This window comes from Ursus arctos, unplaced genomic scaffold (genome assembly GCF_023065955.2).
Source record: "Ursus arctos isolate Adak ecotype North America unplaced genomic scaffold, UrsArc2.0 scaffold_26, whole genome shotgun sequence".
In the NCBI taxonomy this organism is placed as follows: Eukaryota; Metazoa; Chordata; class Mammalia; order Carnivora; family Ursidae; genus Ursus; species Ursus arctos.
Genome location: NW_026622941.1, coordinates 36,291,042 through 36,306,290, shown reverse-complemented (window position 1 = coordinate 36,306,290; position 15,249 = coordinate 36,291,042). Strand labels below are relative to the sequence as shown.

Below are 15,249 nucleotides of genomic sequence, written 5' to 3'. Positions count from 1 at the left end.
CCATTTACTGTGTTGCTCACCCTTAGAGTAGATGACAAGGCGTGTTAGAAGTGTGCACATCTCCTCTGTGATTTGTAAGCTGCACTGTGCTTGTTATAGAGGCATGCACCCCATAGGTACCAAATGCTGTTTAAACGGAGGAAGGAAATAGGAGACAGTCTGGCAATCTGGAGTATAGGTTGAAACCCACGGACAACAAGAACTGCAATTCTAAGTGCAGTAACCAAAAGATGAAACTTCCACTTTCATTGCACAGTCACCTCTATGAACACTTAACTATAAAGCAAATAATTTTAACTCTAGTTGGGGATAAAAACAGCCTTCCTCCTTTCATTTTGCTTTGATCTACCCAAATGGAAAGGGACATCTCCCTTTTCTTAGGGCTGATGCTGCTGGAAGGGGCCCGGTGGTGTTTAAGTTCTAACAACTGGATATAGGCGAATCATTCCCAAACCTCAAACACACAAAATGAAAAATGTCATTGCAAATACCTATTCTGCAAATGAAGTAGTGATGATTTTATTCATTAAATTCACAACAATTCAAACTATCAAGGTAACGATTTCTTTAGGTGCTCTTGTCTTCAGTTTTATCGTCTTGCTCTGTATCATATTCATGTCTTTTAACAGGTTTTATTTGACTTCAAACCTTTCAATAATACTTAATGAGGAGAAATTATAGCTCTGTGAGCAAATGAAACATTTTTGAATTTTTCCACTTAAAATAACTGGCCATTCAAACGATAAGTAAATATTACATGTTTATTTTAAAACTGAGTATTTTAGGGGCACCTGGGTGGCTCAGTCCATTAAGCATTCGACTCTTGATTTCAGCTCAGATCATGATCTCAGGGTTAGAGGACTGAGACCCCAGTCTGCTTCTCTCTCTCTGCCCCTCCTCCTCCTCGTTCATACGCACCCTCTCTAAAATAAATCTTTTTTAAAAATGTGTATTATATTAAGGGTTTACTTTATTAAAATTTCCCAGGATCAATATGAAGACAGCTACTCTTTAGCCTTTAATAGGAGATACTTTCAAAATCTTAAATTTGCTAGATGAAGAAATGCTCTTATTTCTTTTGCATTTTCTTTAGTGTAAAGGCTATCAAAGTACCATTTAAATTTCATTATGAATCTTTATAGTATATTCTCTTACCTTTTTTACTAAAATTATATATATTCAAAGGGATGATACTGTTGTGAAACAGAGCTACTGGAATATCTAACAAGTTACACCAGTCATTTATACTGTATTTCTCCATTTTTGGTTGTTTTATAAATGACTCCAATATTTGTTGGCCTATTATGTGCCAGGAAATGTCCCATGTCCTTTTATATATTAATATTAGTAAACCTTATAACAATTCTATAAAGTAAGTATCACTATCCTTTCTATATTTCCTCTACAACATTTTTCTGATGTGGAAACTAAGGCTCCAAAGTTATAAAAACCTACCCAAGGGTTGGTCTATACACAAAGGTCTATCTTTGCAATCTACCACAGACCTTCAATAATCAAAATCTTTCATCCATTTACTCATTTAGTAAGAATGTACTGATCTTCTTCCATGTGCCAAGCACTATCCTGCTCGATGAGGTGACCGTTCTCCTCAAGATACTCACAGTCGAATGAAAAAGACAAAGACTAACAATGAGCTATATAAATGGAAGGTACAGCCTTGGGAGAAAGGTAAAACCTCAGTGAAACACAGAAGAGGTAAATCTGGGCTGAGATACAGGTAAAAATTGCTACCCATAATATTAACAACATTAGCTTCTAATTATGGAAGGCTTTCAGTGTATCGGGTACCACAGCCCTGCAAAGTAAGATTTTTTTTTTAATTATATCACTTTGATACAGTCATCCTTGAAGTAGGTTCTAACATCAGCTCCATTTTAGAGAGGAGGGGAAAGTCCTGTTAATCACTCAAGGTCACACAGCTAGTGAATGTGTGGGACAGAATTTCAATCACATCTGTCTAAAACTGAAGTGTAAACAGTGGTAGTCTCTACCTCAGGCAATTTGTCTGAGGAGAACACTGGGACAGAGGTCAGCTAAAGAACTCTGAGGAGAATGATGGGCAACTGAGGAGCCAAGGGGGATAAATTAAAAGGACCACAGGCCAACAGAGAGGCCCAATTCTTCCTGACACAGTACAGGATGCCCGTCCACATCCTTGGCCAGGGTAAGATGAGGCTATCTATAACAGATGGTGAAAATAATCTTTCAACAAGGGAAAAGTCATCCTTTTCTTTTAATCTCCTGTGTAAGTATCTCTCATCAAATTCAGGTTTTCACCTGCAGACCCAAACCTCAAGAACAGAGCACTTTCACCTGACCCCTAATACCTACACTCATCCAGGGCTTGGAGGGGAGAGAGTGGATCCCTCAGACAGGGGAGGTAAGGCCCATGTCTCCTCCTCCCCTTCAGACCCATATGGATGTAGACTCCCAAGGCATCCCAGTGCCCTCTAAGAACGGGGTTCAGGTGTACTCAAATAACAAGGTGGCCGAGGAGGTCCTCTCTCAGAGACACAAGGTCATTTCCAATTCTGAAGACATGTAGAGAATGAGGAACCAAAAGTGACTGCCTGCACACAACAATGGTCAAGAACTGGAATGGGGGCGATGGGAAGATGGTAAGTCAAATAGGTTTTTAACGTCAGGTCATCGACCACGCCCACCACGTACCACCTGACTGCCCTCCCTCCACTGAATGGCAACATCTCTGACCGATCCTCCACGTTTCCAATTTCAGTAGGAACAGTGGAATCATGGAGAACCCTGACTACTGAGAATCTCATCACTGATCTTCCTCTCTCCTCTGTTCTCCTATGATATTCAATTGGTAATAAAAGCTATTTATTTCTTACTTACATGTCTCCCTCCTCATGTCTTGTACATACAATTATCTGATGACACGTGGGAGCACACATACTTTGGAAAGAGCTGCCTGACAGTGACTAAGAGAATGGGATAAGCTACAGGCAGTACTGATGGAAAAGCCGTCCCTACATTTATGAGCCATTGATTGCGAGCCCACTAAGTGTCAGCCCTTAGGATCTTTTGCTAAGATTCCCTGAAAGAGTTTCCTCCTGAAATAGGTTTCCTGGAATTTGGAAAACATTATCAGTCTGTCTGAAGATGGGGGGGTGGGAAGCACACACAGTAATTATCTCTTTGCAGAAACCACATGCTATTCTTCAACTCCTTTATCTTTAGACACGCGTCTGCAGCACAGCCGCCGTCACGGTCATCCTTAACCTGACATTTAGTGGGCAGCTACTGCACACACGGTGTGGCACGAGCCACACAAAACACACAGCAGTGTTTGGGGACAGGACTCAGATCGCGGAGGTGAAGAGTAGCCACTTCTTACACTGGAATGAAAATAAAATGAAATGAGGTGAGATCTTTAAAAAAAATGAAAAAAGTAGCATTTAAATACATGAATTCATCAGGATGGTGACATTGTAACTGCCACTTGCGGAGCGGGAGTGAAAGGCCCACACCGGGCACTATAGAGACACCTCACATCCTCCTAGCAACCCCACCCGGCTGAAGAAACAGGCGCAGAGCAGCCAAGCAACTTGCCTCAGGTAATAGGTTCTGAAGGTCAAAGCCAACCGCAAACGTAGGTCTTCTGACTGCCAGCCGTTCCCCTCCCTGGGCCCACGTCTGCATCCACACTGACTTCCCGTAGTCCTTCCTCCCCATCCCGCTCGTCAGGGATTCACCTTCCACCCTCTCTAAATCTCCCACTTTCTCTAGGTAGCATCTATGGTCAATGAATTTATACCGTTCCCTTATTACTTGTATCACTTAGAAACAATGGTGGGTTTTGCTTGTTCATTCTTCTTTTTTTTTTTTTTTTTTTTAAGAAAGGGGATCTTATCTTTTACACAAACTAAGCATTCAGGGTTTGTTTATTTAGTAAGTAATACCAGAAAGAAATGATAGAAAAATTAATGCAGTGGTTTCAAATCATTATATAAACAAAATTTTAAACTAATGTCAAAGGTCTGAGTTTTATATGTGAGAAGGATGTATAATGTTTGCTTACCATTTAGTGCCGAATCATTTTTCTTAAAAACTAAGCATAAATCAGAAAAAAAAATGCTTAAGGCTGTATCTGTGGGACGCCACAAGAAAGATGTAGCTATCATTTTGTCTGTGCCAAGCCAAAGATTATCTTTCAAATATCTAGATAGTCTGGAGAAATCATAAAAAATTCAATTATGTCAAGACAATCCTAGTTTATATAAAACAAGCTTTATAAACAAGCCTATAATTTGCATAATTGTACTTTGTGAAAGAACATCTATTTACATGACTGACCTATGACTAAAGTTCTGCCAAAGTTAAAATTAAAATTATAAAAAAGATAATTTTAGAGATCAATATCCTTTTTCCTTTAATTTCCAGTATTTGTATTTTTAAATAATGTGGGAGATAGTAGAGTTTCAATGTCCTAGATTAAAAGCATTAAATAGAAAAGCAACATCTGGACTTCACAAAAGAGTATATTTTCTTTCATTCGTATTTTGAGCCGCTGAATAACTTCCTGCAGCAAGTTCTTTCAGTGAGTATTCAGACATGTAGCCAGGGCAGTGATAAATACCACAGCAGAGAAAGTTGCCTATTAACCCCTCAACCCGTCTTCCATGCAAACGTTCCATCTGATGCTTTGGCTGAGGAGTATTTGAATTGCTCTTCGGGACATATCCACACTATTCCATTGTTGATATCTTCATCTAGTATTCTTTAAACCGGCTGCTTCTCGGGATGGATCTAATTAATTTTAGTTGCAGTGTGATAGAGCAAGGCAAAACTAAAGGAAAGGCAATAATAACAATGATGATAATGACTTAAGACAATGAGTCGATTGTGTCATATTCTCATAATCTCTATCTTTACATATGAGCTACCAATCAGTCAAGAAGTACGTTTCCTTGGTTAAAGGTAATTGGAAATGATGTATCTCTGGTGTAAAACTGGTGACTTTCGCACAGACCCAGACCTGACTACATTGTATGAAAAGCAGATCAAGCTTTAATCTTACGGCATACAGAGCTTCCATTACAACCTAAAAACAACAGTCCCTTAGCAAATGTTTGTTGAGTGTCTACGATGTGAAAAGCATTACGATGTGCAGGCTGGGGCGTACAAAGGTGAGCCCGATAGCACTTCTCCCCCTAAGACTATATAAGCTTTGCCTTAAAATGTATCAGCTAGAATACAAAACACAAACTGATAAGTATGATAACAGACAAAAACCAAAAGTATTAGCGTGGAAACTTTTATTAAAATGTAATCATTTTAATCGAACCTGCTACAAATACCACTACAAAAGTTTAAGACCATCTTTCAAAAAGCTAGATTGTGGGATTCTTAATAACGTATTATAATCTCCCTTCAAGAATGTCAGAATTTAAATAGTATCTTTGACAGAAACCTTCACAGGAGCTTTTAGTCTAAATGTACTGGTTTCCAAAAGAAAAAAAAAAGTACAGCAATCAACATATATGACTACTGCAACCACTTGAGAAAAAAGAAAGCGGTGTGTGTGGAACTCTTCAAGAGCTGTGTCTATGTCAGATTTAAAGAACAGTGGGAATTACAAGAGGAGATGGGAAACATTTTAAAAAGCAATTCTTTGACTTGAATGTTAAAACACAAGATAAATTGTGACTAAGGATTTGAAACTGAAAATAACAGGTGTATATATATATATATGTATATATGTCGGCAAAACTATACTCAAAGAGAAAGGCTTTAAGGATAGTTCGCTTTGTTTTGTTTTTTAACTGTCATTCTCCTGGTAGAGACTATCTCCCCCTTAGCACAGCATATAAAGACAGCATCAAAGTTTATTTCTTGAGGAATCACATTTAGGAATACTCGAGACACATTGTGTCCTAGCCCCACCCACGTATCTATTTCTGATCCCTTCCAGGGCTGTTCGGGCACGGCATCTGAAGAGTCCCCTCAGCAAGATTCTGTGCTTGGTACCATCACGGGCCCTGGTACACATGTTGATTACAGCATTAATCATAGACTACTGTAATTATCTATTCATGTATCTGCATCCCTCCTAGATAGTGAGGTACTGGAGATCAAGGACCCTGGAACCTAGCAGAGTGCCTGATAAACTATGTACAATGAACAGATAACAGGGAATCTCAAAGTGCCATAGAAGGGAATTTTACTAGGGCCATAAAACCAACAAGCATAATGTTACTCAAACTATTTAAAAAGAGCAATTCACTTACTGAGTCTTTCAACAATGATTTGTTTGGCTTCTACTGAAGAGCAAGCACCGTTCTAGGCACGAGGGGCACAACTTGGAACACAAAGCACACAAGACACCTCCCTTCAGGGAACTTATATGTTAGAGGAGGGTGAGGAAGAGAACATTTTTTTAAATTATGGCAGTGAATGTCTACAATGTTTGGGATATTTTGCATGATTTCTAGAAGACCCAAATGACCTAGTCCCAGTGCCCAAGAAATTTACACTCTAGTGGTGGGGATAAAGATAATCAACAACAAAAACAAAATACAAAGTGAATGCTAATTGTGTAGAACAGAAAAATAAGGGGTGTGACAATTTATTGGTGGGCACTTTGGGCAATGAGAATCAGTAACAGCTTTCTAGGTTTGTGAGAGGCTTGGAAGGACAGTGAGCCACTGAAAAACAGGCGCTAAGTCTAGTATCACTAAGGAAGGGAAATGGTCTGAGCCAAAGCAGAGGAGAAAAGCATAAGACTTGGAACAATAGAAACGTCTCCCCTCCTGCACACCTGCCACCACTTTCCACCTAATCACTCAGCTCAAGTCCCAGAGTCCCACTGTTTGCTGGAAGCGATGGGTCTTTGAGGCCTCAGAGATATCACCTCTTTCCTAAACTTTCAGACCACTCCTCTTTATTCCCATGGCCACTGCAGGCATTTCCAAACCTGACTACTAGGAAGGCTTCCCTCTACCACCTCCCCTCGCCACCCCATTTTCCCACGTGCTGCTGGGGAAATCTATTCTACGCAAATTTGATCCTATCACTCATTTCCTTAAAATCTTTCAGGCACTCCACATCCCAAATCCTTAAAACAGGCAGAGTATTCTTCATGGTGTGGCTGCTCCCTTCCCTCACAGGCAACTCCCACTTCCCTCTGCCCTCCCTGCCATGCCGTCTGCCTGGTCCTCCAGCGCCCAGCCCCGCAAGCTCCGCTGGGACCCTGCCTCCCATACCTCCTCCCATGGCTGTGCACATAGCTCGATAATGGCTGGTTCCACGGAACCCACTTCCCCACGGCCAAGGGGTGCACTGTACTCATTTTTAGGCTCCACCACCCAGCCCCGCACCTAATCATGCACCTAGCACAGGTTTGCTCAATTAATATTGAAAAGGCAAAACGAGGCCAGGATCAGATCCGCGGGTGATTAAACAAAGTTTGTAGGGATAGAAATTGTGCAGGAAGTCTGCGTAAAAATGTGACATCAAAAAAGGAGCCAATAAAGACACTTGAAAGATACAGCTGGACCATCACAGCTCAGAGGTAATGGGCCTCTGCCCACAGCACCCCCCACCCAAAACCAATGACATGACCATCAGATGTGGGGATCAGAGAGTAAATTCTACCATAAACAGACTGGGAACCCAAAGCAACCAACCAAGCATCTAAACAAAACCTTTTTGCCTGAACCATCTGACTTGTTCCTGATAATCCCCTTCTTTTTTGAGAATACTTTTCCTCTCTCCGCAAAGTTTGAATCACAGAAATGCAAAATAAATGAATAAATAGAATCAGCACACTAAATATACTACCTACATTTTGGCTGTAAAAGAGGTTTCATCCTTTTCTACGTGAACAGGAAGAAATGGTGGATTTTATTCACTGATCAACTGGGGGGGGAGGGTGCTGGAGGTAGGGCAGCCAAGAGCTCTTTTTTGCACACCAGGCCCACGAAACCTGCCTGGATGTGTGATCTCCACCAGCAGCAGTGCATAAGGGCTAAAAGCCACCTACTTCCTGCCACTACTGCCTATGTGTCACATCTGCGTTTGGTTGCTGGAGCTGAAAATAAGGGGTCTTTTGCAAAAATGGTCTCGTGCCAACAGGCTACCTCATTCACAAACCTTTGGGCACAATTTCTAGAGGCCCTGAGAAAAGCAAATATGGAAAAGACGCTCATAGTAAGATTCACCATCTTTGTCCAGGCAGGTTCACGTCAAACAAGCAGGCAATCCTTACACGTAAAGCACTGAACAGTGCTTCAAAAGTAAGTAGAAACCCACTGGTAGGAAAAAAATGAAGGGCCCTAAATGCCAGTTTACTACAGGGCCCACTTCCACATATGTACATAAAACATTTACATGATATAACCGGGGGCCGCATCCAGTTTTAAAAGTTTTTCTTTTTGTCTTTTGCAAATTAGGTGATGATAAAGTTTTACCCAGGAACTATGTCAAAAATGACTCTACTGTTCTGATTTACAGAGTTAATATTTATAGAGGGATTACATAGAAATCTTCAGTACCTGAGTGGATTTTAAATTATACAACTATTAGTAATGACAATCTGGTACTAGGAGAAATATGTTAGTCAACAGCTTTAACATAGCCCTGCATTATAAAACCAGAGGCACACGTTAAAATTATCATCTTTATTTCACCAGAACCTCCTCTCCTATAGTTGGAAATTATAATTATTTTGTTAAAGGCCATATACCATCAGCCTACTTCTGCTAACCTTTAAAAAGACTTACTATTTTACAAAGACATAAACTTTCTATTGGCATGGTAAACATTTGCTCTTGTTATAACATCAGTGCAACCCATACTGAATTTGTATAACCATCAAAAACTGCTGAGATATTAGTTGCCTACACTTACACATAAAACGTAATCAACACATACACGCCTATACACAGTAAAGTATCAGTGTAGCCTATGGAGGGAGGGGTGAAGAGGAGTAGAGATATTTAACTTTTTATTAAATATAGTTACAGTTTGACTCGATAGAACCAGCATAAATTACATCTGTATTTAAAAATAAGAAAAAACTATTGCCACACACTGAAGATAAATTTTATGATGTCTCATCTGGTAAACACAGACTAGACCAAATTAGTTTTCTTTCTAAACTGAGATCTATTGACGGCACAGTGGAACAAACAAAGCTCAGACTCTCTAGCTTACTTCTATTTCCATTTGGGTTTTTATCTTTATTTACAATACTCATTATAAACAGTGACACCTCACCATAACAGACAAGAGTATATTTCTCTGAGGGGCACCTGGGTGGCTCAGTCGGTTAAGTGTCTGCCTTCGGCTCAGGTTGTGATCCCAAGGTCCTGGGATCGAGACAGGCTCAGGTTGTGATCCCAAGGTCCTGGGATCGAGACACATGTCAGGCTCCCTGCTCAGCGGGGAGTCTGCTTCTCCTTCTGCCCCTCCCCCTGCTCCTTCTCTCTCTCCCTCACTCTCTCTCTCTCAAATAAATAAAATCTTTTTTTTTAAGTATATTCCTACGAAACAGACTGCGCTACTTTATTATAACTTTTTAAAAGTTTGCTCCTATGGTTTATGTTTTTATGTAATCATGATTTATCAGGAAAGCCTGCTAAATAGTAGCATTATACATTATCTGACAGCTGAGTGACCAGGTGGAAAGTGGACTAAATGGACACAGGTTTTGCAACTCAGAAAGTCTGTGTTTGACCCTAACGAGCTACACAAAAAGCTACGCAGATCAACCTGTGAGCTTCAGTTTTTCTAATAAAAAAAAGACTACTACTGGCTCCCTCCATCTAATAAATTGTTCTCAAATGAATGAAAGATGTAACCATGAACCATGAAGTGTAAGTCCCTCTATTCAATTTGTTCCTGGTCAACAAGGAAGTTATCAAGTTCTTTGGATTTAAGTGAGCAGTACCTATAATAGCCAATATATGAAAACAACTTAATTGTCCAAGTACAGATGAATGAAGATGTGGTATGTGGTGTGTGTGCGCACATATATATATATAACCATCACCACCAGCATCACCAACCACCATCACCCACCCCCCTCACCGCCTTCTCGCTCTTGCATGTGGGCAATGGAATATTATTCAGCCATGAGAAAGAAGGAAATCCTGCCATTTGGGACAACATGGATGGAACTTCAGGGGCATTATGCTAAGTGAAGTCTGACAAAGACAATTACTGTGTATCACTTACAGGTGAAATCTACTAAAGCTGAACTCAGTGAAACAGTAGAATGGGGCGGAGGGGATGTTGGTGAAAAGGCACAAACTTCCAGTTGTAAGACAAGTTCTGGAGATCTAAGGTACAGCATAGTGATAATTTATACTGTATCCTGTACTTGAAAGATGCCAAGAGAGTGTACTTTAAATGTTCTCACCACAAAAAGGAAGTGGTAATTATGTGAGATGATGGAGATGTTGGTTAAAGCTATGGTGGTAATCATTTTGCAACATATAAGTGTATCAGCTCAGCACGTTGTACACCTTACACTTACACAATGTTATATGTAAACTGTATTTCAATACAGCTGGGGGAAAAATGATAAAGAAAAAACCACACCTAGCTCCTAAAATTAACTTACTTCTAAAGTTATTAGAGAAAAACAGGACTTCAGGACATAAGCAGGAACTGTTGCGTTTTAAACTGATTTGGCGTGCAGGAAACAGACTCAGAGTCTCTGAACAGACCAGCACGGTAATTTAATTGCCAGTCTTCTGGAGGGACCCAATATGTCATCATTCCCTGACAAGGATTTTCTCCCTTCTCCTCCAATTGTTTTTCCCCTTCCCCACTTCCTCCCCTCCCTTTTGTTTGTTGTTGTGGTTGTTTTACTCTTCAACAGTTCTGCCTCCTTTCCGTCTACAACTTCTAAACATTTTAATCTCTAACTAGAAATGATAACACCCAGGCTTGGCTTCCACCCCCACCTCCACGTCCCGCCGAGCTCCAGGGGCCCTCCGGACTGGCAGAAATGTCCTGAGGTCCGCGGGGAGCAGGGCTTACGCCTACAATCACTGCCCCCGCGGGCTCTGCGGCTGAGGAAAGGATCCCAGGCCGCCACCCGCGGCCACAAATCCGTTCCCGGGGCGCCCCACCCAGCCCCCACCCTCCCTCCCAGAGCCGATCCTTTCTTTCTTTCTTTCACTTTACAGCGGATGCAGGTGGGTCACACCCCTGCTCTCCGAACTGGGGCCGGCTCCCCGCCTGCGCCGCTCTCCGGAATCCCCAGTGCGGTTCGAAGGGGAGGAAATGACCCAAAAGTTGCTGCTTCTGAGTCAAGACTTCGGCGCGCGGAGACCTCCCTGAATCTAGCGTGACTGCTCGGAGGCTGCGGCCGCGGCCCGCCCGGACGCTGTTCTCGGGAGCCCGTGCGCGCCCTGCGCCTCCCCGGCCTGCACGGGGGCGCCGGCCCGCCGGCAGCGGAGCCGCGAGGCGGCCGCATTGCGGCCCGGGGACCGCGGCGTGGGCTCCCTCCTCCCCCTCCGCCGGCGCCCGCGCCCCTCCGAGCGGCCAAGAGTCCCCGCCAACCGCCCCCGCGGAGGGCGCGGCGCCCACGCGCAGTCCCCAACTTCTTCCGGCGCCGGCCCACGCCGGGGAACCCCTCGCTCACCGATATCCCCGTCGTCGTCGTCCTCCTCCTCCTGGTCCATTTCTAGCAGAATGTCCCTGGTCATCATTTGCATGGCTCCCCCAGAAGGCGGTCCCGAACTTGGCGCGAAGTTGGGGGCTCCCGGGTTCCGGAACGACGCGGCTCTGGCGGGGCCCTGCGTCCGGGCGGGGACGGCGGGGCGCGTCTGGCTGCCGGCTCAGGGGCTGCAGTGGCCGGCCCGCACGCCTGGAAGCCGAGCCCAAGCGGCCGCCGACCCGAGCCCTGCGCCCAAGACAAGCACTCGCCACCCGAGCCGGGCCCGGCCACTGAGCATGCCCAGTGAGAGAGCCAGGCTCGCTGCGGAATGATTAAACTTCCCCCAGGTTTATTGGGCTCCCAGAAGGAAGTCGGGACGCGAGCACGAGGAGTCGGCGTTCGCGTTCTGTACGCGAGTGACCTCGAGGACGGGGGAGGCGAGAGCACGCGGGGGTGGGAGTGGGCAGGGTTCCCCAAACGTTGCCTCCAAACGAGGCAGCTCTCTAAGGTCTCTGTTCTAAGGTCATATATGGACACATACTGGGGCTGGCTTTCTTTGACATGTGTTACTGCAGAGGGGAAAAACCGGCACTCCGGCTCAGGTGAAGAACCCAGAAAGCGAGCACGTTTGAAAGGTATTTAAGGCTACGTGGAGCCAAAGGAGATCTTCAAGCATCAATTACTCTGACTCCTAAGTGAGGGAACATGTATTGGAGGGGAAAGGAACAGGGAGATTACAGGGGAAAAAGGCAGAACTCGTGGATAATAAGCAATAGAAGAAAAAAGACAAAGAAGAGAGCGATCTAAAAAAAAACATGTTCACAAAAGGCCGGAGGATTTCCGCAAAAGGAGAGGTTATAAGGCCAGAGAAGCGCCCCCTACCCCCGCCCGCCTGAGCACACGCAGGGAGTGGTCGCAAGATGATCACGAGTCCTTTTGGACCCTGAAAGCTTAGTCCTCCGTATCAAAAATGCAAAAGCCCAAGAATTTCACTATGGTTAGAGACAAACGCTACTATAATGCAGTGTGAATGACTATAATACCCAGAGGAAACACTGAAAGCACTAAAATAAAATTGAGGCAGAGACTAAAAGAATGCATTCCTGGGGACCAAAGGGAGCAATAGGACAAATACAAAGGGATTTCTACTTTGAAGACGCTTGGGGTAGTTTGAACTTCAGGTTTCTAGGATTGTGTGTCTGCAGAACTGTTTTCAGAGAAGCTGGTGTTGGGTTCATTTTGATTCCTCAAAATGGCTTAGAAGGTATATTTGAAATCCTTGTTATATTCTTTGTCCTACACTTCCCATCAAAACTTTTATATTTTTTCCACTGATGTACCAGAATTATCATGGTAATTACGATGACGCTAAATCTCCTGTGCGTTTATTCTCCCATATACTTATTTTTTGAGTTTCCATATTAAAGAAAGAAAACACTGAGACCAGTCCTAAGTGGGAAAACAGCCACAAATATCCGTCAAAAGGCATGTGGAAATTACTTTTAAGAAAATATCCAATATCTTAAAGATAAAAATGTTCTTTATTTTTAAAAAGTAGGCTCCATACCTAGCATGGAACCCAACACAGGGCTTGAACTCTTGACCCTGAGATCAAGAGTCAGATGCTTAAGAGACTGAGCCACCCAGGTGCCCAGAGAGAATTATTGTTAATATAAAGAGAAAACAATACATTGGTCTGGGCAGGTGTTGGGCGGGGGGGGGGGGGGGGGGGGGGGGGTAGGAGAATAAAGAAGGAAAAAAAAAAAAGGAGGAAAAAAAGATTGTTTTCTCCTAGTAAACTCTCTCCCCAATGCTTATGGGACCTAGTAAATTAGGAGCTGCAGGGGCATTTTAGTGACATGATCAGTTATCACAATTTTCATTTAACAAATGTGTACACTGTGCTGCTTATGTGCTAAACTCAATTCTAAATGTTTTATATTCAGTCACGTAATGCTCATAACAACCCTACCAACTTTTACCACTCTTTTACTCAGACACAGGATGATTAAATAACTAATCCAAAATCACACATAGGAAGTAAGTAGCAGAGCTGAGGTTCAAACCCAAGCATCTAGAATCTGGGCTGTTGGCCATTTGATAAACTACCTCTAGAGACATTTCTGAATCTGTTAAAAAAAAAAAAAATCACTTTTTCCCCCCACCAGCTCTAAGCTCTCAAAGTCTCATCAACTTTCTGCCCCAGTTCTCTCACCAAATGGGCTGGTTTTTATGGCCTAAGACTTTGCTCAAAATTTATTAGCAGTTAGAAAACTCTTGTGGTTGATTTTGTAACAGGGTTCCATGAGTCATTTGAAATTCTTTGTAGATTTTAGAGTTTACATTTGCGTTGCTTGATAAATGTTGCAGAGAGACATTGCTGGCCTTATATGTAAAGGTAACTGTTGCTGGAAGGGAAATGAATTATTTACTCGTTATCCATGAGTCTATCATCGGTAAATTCCATTCTTTCATCCTATCTATTTTATTTTCTGTAGCTCCTCTCATGCAATATTTTTTTCCAGCTGAGTCATAAATGCCTCAAACATAATCAAGGTAATAGGCCTATGTAAGAACCACATCCTTGATCCTGAAAGCGATCATTTATATCATGAATAGTTAGTGAAATAAAATGTGCCTAATATGTGGCCAAGTTACTGGATTTGCAAAGCTTTTCCAAGTCGGGGTGGTAGACCAAGTATTTTGTCTTTTGTTGGTCTTCTGATTAATTACAACCCTCACCTGGCCACAGGATACTCTTTCTCTGCCCGTCCCTTAAATATTGGGGCATCTCTGACTTTGATCCTGTCCTTTTCCTCTCATCTTTCCCTATTGAGCTCATTCAGTCTTATAACTTTACTGTCTATTCCAAACAGAGCCAGTTTCATGAGCACATGAACACTTGATTTACAGAGGGCCCTGCACTCAGAAGGACTTACTGCTTGGGGTCTTAATGCTCAGTGGTTGCAGGTTTGAAATTCTTAATAACATTATCTTTGAATTTTTGTTTTATATGTGGAGTTCAATGAGATAAGGAAGTGTGCTTGGTTCTCATATAGTCTTGCCTCCCACTGCTTCTCTGCCTCCCTGGGACAGTTTCTTAGCCTTGCCCATCCTCCTTTTTTGCCCTACCCAAAACCAGGACCACTCGGACCAAGAAGACCTAGGCATAGGCACAGAGAAGGTCAGGGTCATGTGCAGGCACCCTTGATGTTGTAGGGTAGGGCCTGAAGGCAGCTGTCCCTGCCCTAGACTGGCAGTGCCACAGTGCTGCCACCCAGGGGGTGACTCAGTGGGAATGAGCCTCTTGCCTATCCCCTATGTAAGGGCATCCTGGCATGGAAGTTGCAATATCTTGGAGGCCGTCCCGTTAATGTGGTTTGGAGCCTAGAGTCCATGGGGAAGGGGAGATACCTGGCTCCACTTCTCCACCATCAGCCAGGGCATGGTTGGCATGGTCTGTCAGTCCTACAAATTGGTGGGAGTGGGGTCTAGAAGCTGGTGGACCTCATGTGCTCTTCAAACAAGGAACCCTGCAAATTTTCATTTGCACGGGGCACTGCAAATTATATACCTGGTCATGATTCCAAGGTCTT

The 15,249-nt window shown here is 43.1% G+C and overlaps 1 protein-coding gene across 4 annotated transcripts in view; it reads right to left on the bottom strand.

Annotated features, from left to right (window-relative positions):
* Window positions 1-12,150, bottom strand: part of ANO6 (anoctamin 6) — a 186,222-nt gene extending 174,072 nt beyond the window's left edge. Inside the window, exon 1 of one of the 4 annotated variants that reach the window (XM_026502052.4) lies at window positions 11,639-12,150. In XM_026502052.4, coding sequence (XP_026357837.2) covers window positions 11,639-11,711 — 73 coding nt within the window. In that variant the 5' untranslated portion in view covers window positions 11,712-12,150. The remainder of the gene's footprint in view (window positions 1-11,638) is intronic. The other 3 variants (XM_026502051.4, XM_026502053.4, XM_048216890.2) reach the window with 3 other exon arrangements.
* Between the last annotated feature and the right edge of the window lie 3,099 nt (window positions 12,151-15,249).